General features: G+C 40.1%; 1 protein-coding gene across 1 annotated transcript in view; it reads left to right on the forward strand.

Annotated features, from left to right (window-relative positions):
• Positions 1 to 16,512, forward strand: part of TRAF4 (TNF receptor associated factor 4) — a 220,852-nt gene extending 204,340 nt beyond the window's left edge. Inside the window, exon 7 of the mRNA XM_044054420.1 lies at positions 7,185 to 16,512. Within this exon, the coding sequence (XP_043910355.1) occupies positions 7,185 to 7,817 (633 nt within the window). The 3' untranslated portion in view covers positions 7,818 to 16,512. The remainder of the gene's footprint in view (positions 1 to 7,184) is intronic.
• Positions 16,513 to 18,324: the final 1,812 nt, after the last annotated feature.

Raw genomic sequence — 18,324 nt, forward strand, 5'->3', positions numbered from 1 at the left:
TGTTTCCTTTCATCCCAGGTCTTTGGGATTGGTTGTTCCCAAGCAAACCATATCCTCATGGATATCTAAGGCCATTTCATTTTGTTATTCTTTTCATGGCAAATCTCAGTCTGCTTCTCTTAGAGCTCATTCCACTAGAGCTGTTGCCTCTTCTGGAGCCTTCTTAAAGTGGTTGGACACCAATTCCATCCTTGAAGCTTCTACTTGGTGTTCAGTGCATATCTTTACTAAGCATTATAAGTTGGATACGGTTTCTAGGGCTAGAGTAGGTTTTGCTGAAACCATTTTATGTGTGTTCGTTGAGAGCTCTTCTCAGTCTTCCACCTCCCATTCTGTTTCTTGAGCTTTTTTACTCTCCCTTCTGTACTGAATACTGCAACAGTGATATAGAAGGACATAGTACAGTTGTGTAAAATCTTAACATGATAACATGATAATAGATGCCCTTCTCTTCACTGTTGCAGTATTCATTCATCTGTCCTACCCCCTCTTGTTTATTCTGCATTTCTGTCCTTCTGGATTTGCATGGACTGCTTGGTCCTGTGACAGCTGTTCTCTTCTGGGGCAATTCATTTCTCGGTAGATGTTCTTCGTGTTTCACTGTTGCAGTCATTACATTTGGGTTATCTGCTTGCAGGTTGTCCTCAGTTGGCCTGATTAACAAAGTCTTGGGTCGTGCGTCAGTTGCTGTCCCTTCTTCCATGACGTCAGGTCTTCAGGGGTATAAAACATGCAGCCGACCACCATTACATCAGTCTTTCTTGCCGTGCGGTGCCCGAACCAGAAGCAGTTTGCAAGTGCCGGTCGGCCGACTCCTGAAATTTTCGTTTTCGAGTTTCAGAACCGAAGTCTTCAACTAAAGCTAAGTACCCCATTGGGGAAACTTTTTCTTGCTCCTTACCGATGTCAATAAAAGTTAATAATTGCATTACTTGTGGAAAGCAAATACCTCATAAAGATTTTCATTCGTACTGTATTCTTTGCCTAGGTCCTGACCACGACGTACCTTGCTGTCGGTTTTGTGCTTTATTTAATCAGTGCACTATCTGTCGTTGGTATATTTTCACCTCTAAATATTTCAGTTCTAGATTTAATTATCCAGAAATGTCGTCAGTTAGCCATCTGACTACCGGGATTCCGAAAAAACAAAAAGATAAAGACAGAGACAGGCCAAACTGCGGACAACGCTTCTCCTAAGCCAGTCGCCAGTTCGCCGGTACTCAGTGAGGTGCTTTCGCAGCCCCTGATACCTGCTACGTCTGATTCGCAGGCCTCTACTGAGACCCATTTGGAGTCCGGTATGCCATGAGATGCTTCAACTATGGAACCCGCGGATGTCTCTACCTCGGATGGGTCCGGAGCCGCTGTGCAGGCACCGGCTTCTGAGGGTGTATTCAGGCCTATGGACTTGCATATTAAATCGATGCCTCCTTCATTACTTAGGCCTAAATCTCGATCCATGTCTAAAAAACTGATGCCCAGGCCACATGCTCAGGCCTCTATGTCTAAAAAACAAATGATAAGAATGGCTGAAGATCTAATAACTCTAATCAAGGGTAGCCAACCCCCCTCCCCCTTCTAAGAGGCCTAGGACTGAGGTTGATTATGAATCTTCTGATCAGGATTCTGTTTTTTCTGACTCTTCTGATGATCTGGATTTGCCCTTACCTACTTATGAGGGTTCTGATGCAGAGCACGCTGTTCCCTCTGCTTCCCCTCCTGAGGATTTTTCTTTTGGGGAAACCTTACATACTCTAAGGGAGCATTTCCACTGGGAAAGCCAGGATTTTTCTGATTCAAAAAAGAGGCTTAGGGATTTCCCTTTCCTACCTCAGCATAGGCCTTTAGCTATTCCTCCTGTACTAGACATTGTTGATGATGCTTTTTTGGAATCTAGTTTGGCCCCTGATTCCCTGCCTCCTACTCCCAGAAAACCTGACCGATACTACAGGGTCCCTGAGTCTCACAAGTTCCTTTTCAAAAATCCTGTTGCAGATCCAGAGACTATTTCATAGGGGCCCAATGGCATTAAGGCTTCTACTGCTAAAAATCCTACCCCTTCTGATAGAGACTCCAGGGCGCTGGATAGATGGGGTAAGAAGGTTTACACATTTGCAACCTTGGCCATTAGGGCTTTAAACTGCCAGTTTCATATGTTAAAATATCAGCAACATGTTATTGGACTGCTTAAACAGAAAATGATGTTGATTCCTGACTGTGTGGAAAATAAAGAATTACAGGATTTAATGCATTCTGCCGAACAAGTTGGAAAACATACTTTGCAATGTGGTTTTGACTCATTAGAGGCCTCTTGCAGGGCTGCTGTTACTGGGTCTGTACTCAGAAGGCATGCTTGGCTTAAGGAGCAATCTTTGCCTGATCATGTTAAGGCTAAATTGTTGGATGCTCCTTTAAATCAGGACCGCCTGTTTGGCAACAAGGCTGAGGAAGTTCTTAAAAAGATGGAAGATAAAGCTAAATCTATGCAAACTGTTAAAAGATTTTTTTTACAAGTTCAGCCTCCTAGGTTTAGTAGGCACTGGCCCTCTAAGAATTGGTCCTTTCCAGCCCATTCCAGGTCTTCTCAAGCCAAACCCAGACACAGCAAAAACCCCAGGTTTCAGTCCCAGGGGACTCACAGAACTAAGCAATGGGGGGCCTCCACTTCCAAGTCTGGGAATAATAAGACTCCCCCCATGTTAAACTGTCTCAATGACTTCCTTTTAAAATTTCCAAGCATTTATCAACTGACTGCCCCTTTGGGGGGAAAGATTGCTCTTCATGCAAAGAATTGGGAACTCATTACCCAGGACAAATGGGTTTTAAATATAGTGTCCCAGGGATACAGATTTCACTTCCACACATTGCCAACACCAAGTGGGTGGCTGGACCTCCCCCCAAATCAGTGGGCAGAGGCCCAAAAACAAGTACTTTCTCTCTTAAGCATGGGGGCTATTTAACTGGTACCAGAAGAGGAAAAGGGACAAGGTTTCTACTCGAGACTTTTACTGGTACCCAGAAAAGACAATTCATGGTGTCCTATCCTGGACCTGTCTACTCTAAACACCTTTTTGGAGATTCCAAAATTCAAGATGCTAACTCTTCACCAATTACTTCCTATGCTAGGCAAAGATGCCTGGTTGGCAACACTACATTTGAAAGAAGAATACCTGTGCATCCCAATCAGGGAATCTTGCAGAAGATACCTATGTTTCAAAGCAGGCTACATGCACTATCAGTTCTCCGCACTGCCCTTTGGCTTATCTACTGCACCCAGGGTATTCGCAAAGTGCCTAGCTCCAGTTATTGCATTTTGCAGGCAAAGAAATATTCAAATATACCCATACCTGGACGATTGTCTAATTCAGGCAGAAAGCCAGGACATACTTTTGAATCATCTCGCCTTTGTAAGAAGGGTTCTAACTTGTCTGGGGTACACCATAAATGAAAAGAAATCACACCTGGTACCCTGTCAACAAATTATATTCCTGGGAGCAAGCTTGAATACAACTTCCCAGACGGCTTACCTCACGCCAGAAAAGCAAATTCATTTGACAACCTACTTCAAACAAGTGGCCACAAAAACCCTGCTATCTGCAAGACAAATACTGCAAGCCTTAGGGTTCATGGCCTCCTGCATTCTTCTAATTCCATATGCAAGACTGCATATGAGGAAACTGCAGTGATATCTAAAAAGCCTATGGTGTCAACATTCTCAAGACCTAGAAACAATGATTCCTATCATACCTTGCCTATGCCTAGAGTTCCTTTGGTGGGCAGAGGTCTGCCACCAAAACAAGAGACTGCCTTTCACACCACCCCCTGCCACCCAAACCCTAACTACAGATGCATCAGACTATGCATGTGGGGCTCACCTGGCAGGGAAGTGCATTCAGGGCAAATGGAACCCAAATCAAATGCACCTACATATCAATCAAAAAGAAATGTTAGCTGTACAGAATGCTCCGACAGCCTTCAAGGACTACATACTTCCAGGACAACTAATGGTAAAGATGGACAACACCACGGTTACATGGTACATAAACAAGCAGGGGGGTACACATTCCTACTCCCTCGGCAGACTAGCCATGGCATTGTGGAACGCAGCCTTGTACCAAGTGCATCTACAAGCTCAATTCCTGCCAGGAAAATTGAATACACTGGCAGACAGACTAAGCAGAAACCTCATGGACCCACACAAGTGGAAACTGGAACCACGGATTTTCAACATGTTGACAAGCAAATGGGGGAGCCCAGACATAGATCTATTTGCCTCCCCCTCAACTACCAGTTGGACAAGTTTTGCACAAAGACTCCCCACAAACAAGCCTGGAAAGTGGATGCTCTGTCCTTCAGCTGGAAAAACCTATCAGTCTATGCCTTCCCCCCTCTGCCTCTGCTTTCCAAAGTTCTACTAAAAGTCAAACAAGACAAACCAAGGATGATTTTGATTGCTCCAGACTGGCCGCGCCAACACTGGTACCCCTTCATGTGCTGTGTGTCGCAATTATCTCCATGGGACCTGCCTCAGATGCCTTCCCTGCTGTCTCAGCAGGAGAACCAAATTCTGTACCCTCAGCTTCCAACATTGAACCTTGCAGCCTGGCTAATCACTTAAATTCACTCTTATCATCCCTCAGCAAACCTGTGAATGGATGTCATCTTGGAGGCAAGGAGACCTAGTACTAGAAAATCTTATGCTGACAAATGGAAAAGATTCTGTGCCTGGAAACAATCTTTAGGGATGAGCACGGCAGCGCCCAATTTAGCTCAGATTTTGCAATACTTAACTGAGATGCTTCACAAGGGCCTGTTCTTTTCCTCCATTAAAATCCACGCCTCAGCTATTTCAGCTCATTATAACACAGAACCTCCCCTCTTCTCTCATCCTCTGCTCAAGCAGTATCTCAGAGGGGCAAAAAACTTGAGACCACCCAGGAGAGCTCCAACCCCTGCCTGGGACCTTAACTTTGTTTTGGAGAAACTCACTCTACCTCCTTTCGAGCCAGCTGCTACTGCATATTTAAATTTCTTTCTTAGAAAACAGCCTTCTTTTTAGCAATTACTTCAGCTAGAAGGATATCTGAATTACAGGCCCTTATGACAGTGGAGCCTTTCATCATCTTTCATGCGGACAGGATATCTCTGAGGACCAATCCATCCTTCATGCCCAAGGTGGTTTCCACTGTGGCTCGTAATCAGTCCATTCATTTGCCAACCTTCTTTCCCAGTCCATAGAACAAAGGGGAACGGATTCTGCATTCCTTGGATGTGCACAAACAACTTAGATTCTATTTGGACAGGACTAAAACCTCAAAGAAAATCTGAACAACTGCTGGTAGCATTTGCTGCAGGGGCAGAGGGGAAGGCTATTTCAAAACAAACCATTCCTAAATGGATAAGCCATTGCATTCATTTCTGCTATAAGCACCATGGAAACCCTATCCCCCCAGGAGATCAGATCTCACTCCACCAGGGCTGCATCTACTTCTGCAGCCTTTCTCAGAGGTGTTCCTACCAGGGACATCCTAGAAGCTGCTACCTGGAGCTCTGTACATACTTTCACCAAGCATTATCATTTACCAATTTTCTCTAAATCCAGAGCTGGCTTTGCCACTGCTGTCTTGCAGGGCCTTATAGCTAGCCCTAATGCTGTATAAACTCCTCCTCCCAACCATAGCTTTGGGAATCTACCCAAATGTAATGACTGTAACAGTGAAACACGAAGAACATAGTACAGTTGTGTACACTTACCATAAATGTAGATGTTCGAGTGTATTCACTGTTGCAGTCCTGGTTACCCTCCCTCCAGCCCCCTGACTTCTGTTGTCTATATCTCTATTCTTGTTTACTATGCTTAAAGCTTTCTGGTGTATTTGCTTTTTGTTGGAGGTGTAGCCTTGTATGTAATTGCTTCCCATTATGGGGGCGCCTGACATCTGGGGCAAGAAGAAGATAAAATGGCGTTGGCTGCATGTTTTATACCCCTGACAACCTGACGTCATGGAAGAAGGGACAGCAACCGACACAGGACCCAAGACTTTGTTAATCAGGCCGACTGAGGGCAACCTGGCAGCAGATTATCTCAAATGTAATGACTGCAACAGTGAATACATTCGAACATCTACATTTATGGTAAGTGTACACAACTGTACTTTCTGTGCATATGCGGCTTCCACTGAGTAGACGGGGGCCAGTACAGCATCATAGTAATATCCACCTTGTCCCCAGTTAAAACCAAGCATTCATAAATCACCCAATCACACTACCAAAGCCATCTCATTTACAGTCCAGCCTTTCGTCCGGAATCTGAGTGCTGCTGTCACAAGCCACGTTTTGCTTAAGGTGTGGTAATTTTTATACCTTATGATACCTTTCTTATGTCATTAACAAAGATTTACACTGCAATTATCTTTCCTTTTCTCTCTCCCTCTTTCTTTCCCTCAATAGGAGCTGAGCAGTGGGCTAGCCTAGTTGAGTTGTGGTTTGAACCCATGATAGTTCTGAATACAGAGTGACAAAACTGTACAGGAAAGGAGAAACAGTCTTACCACACTTTCAGAACAATGAACGTCCCTCAGGCTGTGTACTGTGCAGGATTTTTATAACCAGATCCAGAGGAGCAGCTGTCAAATATCAGAATTTGGACTGCAGTGACTTATAAATGAGATACACATGCAGTAGAATGGCATATAAAGAGAACTTTCTGATCTCTGATTCTGCATCATTTAAGCAGAAGATTAAATGGAGGAAGAGAGTCAGTTATGCACACAAGTATTGACATGAAAAAAGTAGAATGCTATGCACAAAGTATTCTTTAAAGAAAATGAAAAAAGTCATTTTCATTTGCTGTGAAGGTTCAGGAATGATGTCAGGAAACATTTGCTGTATATGAAATATTGGAAAGCCGAGTAAGTGCAAAAATGAGGAATATTTGTCAAATGCTGAGGTGGGGTTCATGAAAAGATATGGTAGATAAGGGGATATTTTAAGGGAAGTGGGGTAAAGGTGACTGATATTGAAGAATAATGTCTGTGAGCAGTTTTTTAAGGCTTTTTTTCTGCAGTCATTCTATATTTCTATAAGAAAGAGGTAGAATGATGAAAATGTTTTACTTTTATTTGTGTCTGAAAGTAACATTTATTTATTGTTTAGTAACTTATTTATTGTTTACTAATTTTCAGTGTCCAAAGCTCGCAATGACCAGACACTTGGATGACAGTACCAAAGTCCATTTAAGCTTGATGTGCAGTCTTGTGAGCCGGCAGCGGCAGGAGATTATGGATTTGCGTCGTGAGCTAGAAGACCTGTCAGTGAGTAATGATGGAATTCTCATCTGGAAGATTTCTGACTACAGCCGCAAACTACAGGAAGCCAAACTCCGCAGCAACTATGAGTTCTTTAGTCCACCATTTTATACACACAAGTATGGTTACAGGCTGCAAGTATCTGCCTTTCTAAATGGTAATGGCAGTGGGGAAGGAACTCACCTTTCGCTTTATATCCGTGTGTTGCCTGGTGAGTACGACAACCTTTTAGAGTGGCCATTTTCATACAAAGTTACTTTCTCACTCTTGGACCAAAGTGATCCTTCCCTTTCTAAACCACAGCATATCACTGAGACATTCAGTCCTGATCCCAACTGGAAGAACTTCCAAAAGCCAGTTACCTCTCGCAACTCAATGGATGAAAGCACATTAGGCTTTGGTTATCCAAAGTTCATTTCACATGAAGAAATCAAAAAGCGGAACTATGTTAGAGACAATGCCCTCTTCATCAAGGCATCTGTGGATATCCCAGAGAAAATTATTGTATGAACTATAAATGTTGGTTAACTTACTGTGTAGCACATAGTGGCTAACTTCATTAGGCAAGAAAACCAAACATCTCTTGCCCATAACATACTGAGTTTTCCCATATTATAGGTTCTACAAAATCAGAACAGAAGTATCCAAACAAAGACATAATAAATAAATCCTCATTTTATAACCGAAAGGACAGTGAAGACAATACATTCATGTTCCATTCATATAAGCCCTGACATGCTGTTAAATGTGGTGGATGACCAGCATTTAAAAGTGCCAGGGGGGAATAGCAGGACCTTTGCAACCCCCCCAACTATGTACTAAAGCCATTAAACCAAAGGGAGCATGTCTAAAGATAGTTGCTACTGTTATCAGAGCAGGGGACTTGAGAGAGTGGTATAGCCCGGCTGAGAATGAGTGTGAAGTAGGACTGAAGGGTTAAAAAAAGTTGGCCTGAACTGAAGATGCAATAATCTGCCTTTTAAGGAAGACTGTTACTGAAACATTCTATGTTTCCTCTCAAATAAAAGGAGGGTAATATATTTAAAATATGTGCCTGATTAATTGAAAGAACCAGTCCTTATTTTGAAAACAGTGGCTTCTTCAGCATTCCACCCATTGTTAATAGAGGAGACTACATTTTCAGCTGTGATTTTTTTACCTTTTTAATACCGAGGCTGTGAACTGTAAGTTTTTGAATGAACATTTTTTTAAACAGAAACGACATTAATGGTCTCTATTTTACATGTAATGACCAACTGTTATCTATCAGAGCAGATGGAGTGCCACTTTATATAGTATGTTAAATGAGATCACTGTCAGTGGCTTATGCCTATTATTACAATACCTTTGGCTCATAAGCTTTCAAAAGGGGTACAAGGAGATATAAAATGAAAATTTGTAATTGATACCATGTATGTCTAGGGCCACAAGCTACACAACTGGAGTAACTATATACGATAGCATACCCAGAGCTAGTTGTCATGTAATTCTGAATCATAATGTAAAGATAAGTATCTCCCAGTCTCCCAGATTCCCAAACAGTTTGTACTTGGAGAAAAGCTGTGTTGATTCATAGCTATTCCATGACTGCTTATGAATCTGGAGTAGCACAAATTGTTTTGAAGACTGGGTGTAAGTCGTTTTGGGACAGGCTGGAACATGTGAGGGATACTGTGATTAGAAGAGATTAATAAAAACTATCCAGTCATTTTCTGCCTAATATTAGAAGTGAGACAGATGCTCATTGTATTTGTGAATGTTCATGTTGTGTTCTTGTGGGTGAGGTGAACTGCAAGCAGTCCTAATCCTCTCTGACTTGGTCATGTGTTTGAAGTTGTATCATCCAGAATTTTGGGAGCATGTCTTATTTAATATGTTTAAGATAATCTGGGCAGCTTTGGGAAACAAAACAGTGGTATATATTATTACATTATATGCTATTTTCACTGTGGATTTCAGATTACCTCTGGAGAACAATAAAAGAGAAAAATTAACTTGCTTGTTTTGGGAGCAGGTGGTGCATTAGAATGTTCTCCTCTTAAGTCATGATGTAAATAAACCCTTTTGCCAAAAAATGTTGTTAATAATTTATAGAAACTAATGTGTAAGAATTATTGCTGTGACAAATGGACAGTAGATCAGATTTATCACATTCACATTGATTGATAAAAAGAATAATTCTTCAGCAGAGGGATCAAAGGGCTTCTATAACTCAGGGCTGGCCACCAAATGCCAGAATAAAAACAAACTTTGGTTTCATTAAATGATTTTTGGTGCTGCAGTATCCAAGTGCTTTTTTATCAAACAGGATTTAATGGTCAGAATCAGCTGGCAATCAGTGTTATATATGTATGTTTTTTGGGGGGTGCTAATGTGGAAGTGCTAAGAATGGATGTTACTGACCAATATGTGCATGTCTGTGTATATTCATTTGGTATAATCCCTGCATTTCTATTGAAACATTAAAGAAGAAATGTAGGAATGTTTGTAAGCAAAGGGCTAAAACCCCAAACCAGTCGTCATTCTTGTGACATTTGGAGGAGAGCACACTGTTGTTGCTGTTGTTTTGTAACTCCCAGTAGAAAAATATGTTTTGCAAAACTTTCACCCACTTTTTGAAATGACTTTGAACATTTTTAAGGTAATCATTTTTATATACAGTACACTCAGTGAAGTGTACAATATGCATAAACACTGACCTTAAAAATGAATGGTGAAAAGTGAGAGCGAAGTGTAGATAAGGACCACTGTGATCCAAAAAAAATGTTTTTAATTTATTTTGACATTCTTCAGAATGCTAAAGTCACCTAGAACACTATAAGGCATTGGCATTGCATTTATTTGTCCTGCTGCAAAAATAATGTGATGGGTTAGCCATACTGATATGATTTTTTTAGCTAAGCTTTTTTCCTTCCCACAATGCATTATGTTATAGAAAACGACATTCTGTTGCCTAGCAATGTCCTCCAGGATGTTCTGTTTGAGATAGAATGGAAGTACTCATAAATACAGCTTACTTTCCAATGTCTGGATAAGTGTCAGTGACTTCCCCCATGGTACTATCTGGCTTGTGTTTTTTGTCATGTTTATAGTACAGTTCTGTAAGCCCTTTCTTCAGTTATAAACAGTCGTTACGTTTTTTTTTTTTTTTTTTTTTGGGGGGGGGGTAAAAGTAGGTGCATGTTAGTTGCAATGGCTTTTTTCATTCACTCCCTGTATCAGCCAGTGGTTTCATGTTTCTTGAGCTTCTGTCCTCAGACCCAGCCTGGCATTGCACAGTAAAGTTGTTAATTCCCAAAGAACACAATCTCTGTATAATCTCAGTGGAAGGTGAAGAGAGTAACTGTGAATATTACTATACAGTAAATGATCTGTGAATTCCCAGAGACTAAGTAGGTTTATAAGCGTAATGGAAAGGGAAAGGAAAAGCTAGAAACACCTTGCTGTGTGGTCTTTCTTGGGCCTTAAAAACGTGTTGGCCAGTATGATGTAAGAACCAGAGAGAACATTTCCAAGAGGAAGCATTGTGATAGTTCATCAAGCACAGTAGGTCATACACTGAGGAAGCTGAGTGACACAGACATGCCACAGAAGAGGGGAAAAGCTAGGCAATGCTTTTTTGTATGTGGCAGTGGAGACACCATCTTTCAGGGAGTAAGATGCATCGAGGAAATAAAAACTTGTTTGATTATGATTTCCTTTACATTTCTGGTTCTTTACAGTTAGTGTCTGACTGAGATGTTTTGTGAAATGCAGTCCAAACACAGTAACAGCTTGTTGCTTATACTAACTTTCCACCTTTCAGCAGTTTTGTAAAACAGTAAGTGATAAACCATGTGTGGAAAGCAGTGCTATATTAGAAGAAATGACTGATTATGTTCTGCATTCTTTTGGGATGTTAGTAGTGTGATTGATATCCAGTGTCAGTCCTCAAGCAGACATCAGGTACTGCTGTCTGTCTATGAGTACAGTAGCAGTCAGTGCAGGGGATTAAGGCAGTGACCTGTTAACTAGCTGCTTCTTTAAGTCTGGGGTTTGCCTCCCTCAACCTCCATTTACCTGTTGTGTTACTCTTTGCAAATCATTTAATGAATCAGTCCTCCTGGAATACATCTCTGAGGTTCAGTACTGCATTACATTTAACAAACAGACACAAACAAGTATACAAGAAAGCAGTCTATCATGTTCATTAAGGCACTTTGTGATCAGGATGCATTTGGCCACCATGCTCCGTCCTGATGTGCATTAGAACTGTTTAATGAACAGTCCATCATCGGTCCTTACTGTTTACATAATAGTAAAGGTTCAGTATCCTTACACTCCTGAAAAGTGTTATGAAAGGAAACTATTTTGAAGAAGAGCATACCTCTCAACTGTACATATTTTCGCAGAATGTCCAGACTTTTGCCTCATATTTTTGGTCTGTTTTTCATAAAAGTATGGTTTTCTGGCAAGTTAGTTGCAAATCATTCAAGAATGAAGTTACAAAATAATGACAGACATTTGAGTTTCAAGCTTAATACTCCTCAGAAAATTCATGCTAATGCAAAACCTGTTATTCTGTCAACTTTCTAGGTTTGTAAGAGCAATATTTAAAAACTGCCCCTATTGTCAGGCCTTTGTCCCACTTTTATATATGGTTTTGTAAAAATGTCTTGCTCTAAGAGGTTGAGATGTATGAAGAAGAGTGTCTTACACCAATTTAAAGTTCTGTCAGAGGTCCATAAAATGTATAAGTTTTTAACTCTCACTTTCTGTGTATCTCTCCCTCTGTCTACAAAATGTATATATGTGTGTATGTATATACGTAGATATTTATTTGTATCTGTTATATTTATAGTCTTACTTAATACTGTGTTTTCAAGTGTCCAGTAAATCTGGCAGCGTATCTCCAATTTATTTGTGCAGATTGATAGAATCTTTCCCGTAGTATTGTCATAAAGTGTACAGAAATACAGACTTTGATAACAGATAAGGACCACTTGTCCAACCTAGTCTGTCAGTTTCTTTATAGACTGGTAAATGTATGGATCCTGCTTTACCAGTATTTTTTTCTTGCTTTTTCCCCATTCTTTATAGGAATCATGTTGTTTCTATCCCATTTGGTCTTACTAGCATCTCTTCAAGAAGTCATTTTTAATTATCCACCACCCTTTCCATGAAAAAAAAAACACTTTTTTAAAACTGTGTGCCTGTTTGGGCTCTATAGATTCATTTGAAGTAATTGAATGTTTCTGTCATATACCTCTGTCTTCTTCAAGATTGTGCATGATAACCTTGTGTAGGCTCTTTTTTGATGGCCTTTGAGAAAGTTGCATCATTTTTGTTGCTTTCATCTGTACTGTCTCTATCCCAGACAAAACTGGGCCTCAAAAACTGTGCACAGTACCAAAGACAGGGTCTTCTAGCTGTTTGTGTGTAAGCATAGTAACTTAGTTTTTCAGTGGCAATTCCTCTTCCTATGCATGCTAGCACTTTGCTGCCTTCTGTGCTGTTTTGTTTTGCTGAACACCTACAGAATAATCTGAGTACACTAACATCAATTTTTGCTTTTGTTACTGACATTGTTCATAATTTCAAATATAGTTATTTGCTGCAGAAAATAGATGGTCTGTATTGATCATATATTTAGATTATTATAGATATTCTAGAACAAACTGTAATAGGACATCTCTGGGCAATTACTTAGTTGTAGAGGGTGAAGTCTGAAAATACATTCAAAATGATTTAACACTTACTCAGATTATCTGTTTCAGCCACTTATTCTTTTTTAATGTTAGGATGAAGTAGTGTGGCTTTTGGAAGCCATATTCTGATTGACTTCCTCAGTAATGCATCAAGTAGAATATTTTTAGCATTTCTTAGAGTTTGTTATCCCTTTCTGTAGTCTATCAAGGCAGCACAAACTGCTGTAGGTGAGCTGTGGTTTAATAAGTAGTGATCCAGTTAAAGGTAAAACACAGACCCCAGTACACATAGAATTTGTGCATAATACACACACACACACACACACACACACACACACACACACACACACACACACACACACACACAAACATAGCAATAGTCACAAATATCTGAAGCTGGATGTAAGATGTGAATATTGTATTACAATGAAAGTTGACACGTGATAACGGTAATGTTTTCAAAATGCTGTGAGAACATAATAGGGCTGGGCAGATACACCCCTACAAAAGAAAATGTATGTTCTCTAATTAGTGAGCTTAGTACTTTGTCTTACTTAAACCTCTCAGTTGCAGTTCAGTTAAAAACATTTTTACTGTTGTTTTTCATACTGTAGATGCTCTCTGTATTTAAACTAGGCAGCCTTATTTTCCAGAAGACATGCAAATACTACATGCTGTCTGTACCTCACTAGGATATGTTACTACAATGAGTCTTCACTGGATTCCCCAGTTTATATGCATGCAATTGCTTTTACAGTTTGCATTAGTTACTCTAAATGAAAAGTTTGTCAGGGTTTCATTGCTACTGTTAGAGTGTGTGTATATACATATATCATTTGTGTTACTTAGTGTGTGATGGTCAGAAACATGACAATTCCTTTCTGTTGCTTAGTGGTTTCCATAAAGATAGTGGTAAGTTTGTGTGTGGAGGTATATTTGCATGCATTTGTGTATGTATGATCATCATCAGCCCCCCTTTTTCTACATGGGGTTGAGGTGTTGTGTCAACTGTCATCACCTTCCTCGATTCAATGCCACTCGCTTATCTTCTTTGAGAGTCATGCCTGACGGTCTCAAGTCTTCTTACACAATCATCCATCTCTTTGCTGAATGTCCTCATTTCCTCTTGCCTTCTTCCTTTCTGTCTCAAATCTTCTTCACCAAATTATCTTTTGCTTTCCTGCAGATGTGCTCAAATCACCATAATCTGTCCTCATTGACCTTTTCTACAGTTGGAGCTACTTTAGCTTCTGCTCTTATGTCATCATTCTTTAATCTGTCCTGCGATGTGTATCCAAGCGTCCATCTCAGGCACTTCATCAGCTATAACTTCTTTAACTGCTCTCCCTTCACTGCTCAGGTTTCAGTACCAAACAGAAGTACTGGTTCACACCACTGTTTTGTACACCTTACCTTTCACTGTCTTTGACATTCCTCAGTCACACACTACCCCTGACAATTTGGCCGCAGCTTCTGTTATTCTAGCTTTGACCTCCTCATTAACACTTCCATTATCCTCAACCACCAAGCCCTCTAAGATACTTGAAGCTGTCAACCAGTTCCACCATTTTTATTTCTATCTGAATTTTGACTTGATTTTCCCTATTTGCTGCAATGACAGCTGACTAGCCTGTACACAGTTTCTTCACACATGCCTTCAGTTTTGTATTCCTTTCCCCTATCATTTGATGACATTTCTGTTGTACGTATGCCTGTAATGCCGCATCATCTTCATACAATAGAAGATTTGTTAATCTGTCCCCTCCAACCTGTTTGCTAATGTGATCCATCACTGGTATGAACAGCAGTGGGCTCAGAACTGAACCCTGATGAACCCCTCTGTGATAGATATAACACACACGCATACACACACACACACACACACACACACACACACACACACACACACACACACACACACGCAATGTATGCACATGCATGCAATGTCAGTTTCTTGAAACTCCATGGCATGGTACAAACTGGTGAAAGCTGACAGCCAAGTACACAAATTCTTGTGTTAACGTTTGGTTGTACAGTGGTCAAGAACTTGCAATACAGTGTAAAACACTAAAAAAAAGTATTTTTGCAGGAGAGTTCTCCCCCAACACACACCCACACTGAGATAATTGTACCAAAAAGAAAGTGAGGTTATTAAAACTGATAGGTCTTTATCTGTATTTTAATGATTGCTTTTTCTGTAGGATCCTGTGAGTTCAGAGACTTTAGAAACCTCTAGATTTCAAGGCCAAACAAATTATTCCTTTATGAAGCAGACAACAACACACAACATTTGCAGCCGCAAGAAGTCTGTGTGTGGATGTGTGCGTGTGTGTGTGTGTGTGTGTGTGTGTGTGTGTGTGTGTGTGCGCGCTTATATGTGTTTGTATGAGTGTATGTTTTATGTGTATAATCCTAGGTGTTTGTAGACTTCTTATTAACTTAAAAAATGAATCCCTAATCCATAAAAGCCCTGTGAAACTGCATATAATATATGTTTCGCAAGGTAGTTAAAATCTTGGTTATATATACTCCCATACACTAGTCTTTAGAAGTGTAAAAAGAAGGCTCAATTTTACAATTCCCATTTTAAGGCCTTGTTCCCCCATGTTTTTTTGTTTTTCTGCTTACACTTAGCTTTATCATCTTTGTTCTGACTGTCAAGCAGATGATTCCCAGATGTGGTTTGTGTTACTGTTAAACTATGAAAGGAGTGAAAATAATTTTTCATAGCATGACAGCCTTTTAGGGCTTTCCACGCTGCAGTGTTGTTTTTTCTGTGTAAACCTAAGGGTTGCAATGGACTGTATGGAACTGATACTTGACCAGTCAGTCCCTGAGATTCTGCATTATGTAAATGCCATGTTTTTTGTTTGTTTGTTTTTTTATGTACATATAAATACTGCAAAATAAGGATGTTAATCACCTACTAGGAGGCTAAAAGTGGGGAAAGATGCACATTCTTTTACAGACAAATGCCTACTGCAGTTTGATGGTGTCTCCTTACTCTGCACGAAGACCCTTACACAAGGATACTTCATGTTAGAAATGCTTGCATATCTTGGATCAGTCCTGACAACTGGTAGGGGCAACAGTAAGGAGATGGAGAAACATTTTAAGCACATCTGGTAAAAGACTTTTAGTCCATATGCTAGTAATTTATATCTAGTACATGGTTTGCAAACTAGTTTGGAAGGACAGGAACATTTGCAGATCCAGTTTTGTAGTCTGCAGTTTGGAAAACATTGCTTGTGTTTATAAAAGGTAATCATTGTATAATATGAGAGGTTTCTTCTGTATCAGGAAGTTAAGGTAATAAGCATGCTAAGAATGATTGGATTAAGAAGCTCTTGAATAGTTTTGTTAAATAATTACTGATTATATTTTGATCCTTTGTCAATTCCCTTTCTAAATTATTTATTTAGCTCTGCTACATGAATGACAGAATGCTAAACTTGTAAAGTAGAACTGAAGAGTGACTTGCTTGTTTATTTTTTTTAAATAAAGTGTTACTTGTTACACTTCTGCTTCCTAAATTTTTGTTTACATGTTCAAAAATAACATTCCTGATTCTGAGGGGAAAAGTGGTTTCATAGCTTACCATAACAGCAGCAGTTACTGAGCAGAAGTTTGCAGAAAGGCAAACTGTCTAAGAAGGCATATTTTTCACTAAAACAAGGTAATTATTATTATTATCACTGCAAGACTGATGTGGTCTTGTGCTGAGAGTCATAAAGTAGGTGTAGGATGTTTCAAAGGGCTACACCAACAACAGGTTACAATTTGAGAACTTTACTTCCATAAGTGAAATGTGTGAGGTCTGCATTTTCACTGTCACTCGAAGTAGGGCAGGTTTTACTTTAGTATACCTTGCTGCTTGTTTTTCAGTCAGAAGAACAGGCACTGAAATCTACGGTGGTTCTTGACTATACATCTGCCTGATCTCATCTAAAGTGCTACAGTTTGGGTACATATGTTTGTATTGTATGCGTAGGGATGCAGAGTTTATTCTTTCCTCATCTCTCTGGAGATCTTCCTACCACTGTAAGCAGATTATCTCAAATGTGACATTTTGGGAAGCAAGGGTATTAAACTTTTTTAATTTTTTGAGAATGTGGTGTGTGTGTGTGTGTGTGTGTGTGTGTGTGTGTGTGTGCATTTTTTTTGTTTGTTTAAATAACTGGGAAGGAGAGCAATGGAGTTAAACCTATACCATTTGGAACCATTCAGTCAGATAATACAGACAGCTGATCTGGACATGAATACTCAGTATTGGACTACAATAGGAGCACAGAAAATGCTGCTCAGTATTCATAGGTAGGTACTAGGCTATCGGCCCAAGGGCCTATGCAAGCCTAGCCAACAAGGTTCCCTGGCTTATGCCACCCAAGAAAGTTATTTTCCTGTGCCACTGACAAGCAGAGACACAGAAGTGATCCCCGTGGTGTATTTCCTATTTCCCATCCACTCATCAAGATTTTTCTTGAAGAGTGCTAATTAAATTTCATAGGTTCATAGATTAGTACTAAGCTAACTGCCCTTGTGAGCCATTTTAAGCCTAGCCAGTTATCCCTTGTGAGACTCAAACCCAGCACCTTGTGTTTGCAAGGCAAACACCTTAACCATTAGGCCACCCTCCCAACCCTGTGGCTGAGCAATGCCTTATAAACACAAGAAAAGGAGATTGATCATATCAGTTTATCAAATTTTTCTTTGAGCACAAATCTGTAAAAGAAAAAATATAGTACTTTAGGAACCCAAAAATATGAATAGTGTCTATTGAACTACAGTAGGAACACAGAAAATCCTATTCAGTATTAACAGAAATTTATAAATAGAAATTGTAGTTGACCTTGGGAATGAAACTGCAATTTGCCAGGAATGATGTGAAAGATTCACAAATGTTGTACTGATTGCATGTGATCCCAGGAGACAATTATTTTTTTAATTAAGGGAATAGTAGTTCCTTTAGGTGGTTAGAGAGGGACTGTAGTATTTTAGGAGCAAGAATTGAAGACTGGTTGGTGCAGTGTAGCTTGGTTTGTGAAAGGTAGAATGGAAAGGATGTTTGGGAGAAGTGTCCGATGTTGGGGTGTGTGTGTGTGTGTGTGTGTGTGTGTGTGTGTGTGTGTGTGTGTGTGTGTGTGTGTGTGTGTGTGTGTGTTAGTTAACGTTTGGCAGCCAGTGGTGGAAATGAGGTTGGAGAGGTTTGAAGATGAGAGGGCCTAGTAGCAGCTCTACTCTATGTGGGGCATTTGGCTTTTTTCAATAGAGGCGATGTTGCTCATTAGAGGGTAAGTTAATGATGAAGCAATATATTTTTTCCCAATAGC

This window comes from Protopterus annectens, chromosome 13.part0, assembly GCF_019279795.1.
Source record: "Protopterus annectens isolate FY-2018-M chromosome 13.part0, PAN1.0, whole genome shotgun sequence".
NCBI classification, from domain to species: Eukaryota; Metazoa; Chordata; order Ceratodontiformes; family Protopteridae; genus Protopterus; species Protopterus annectens.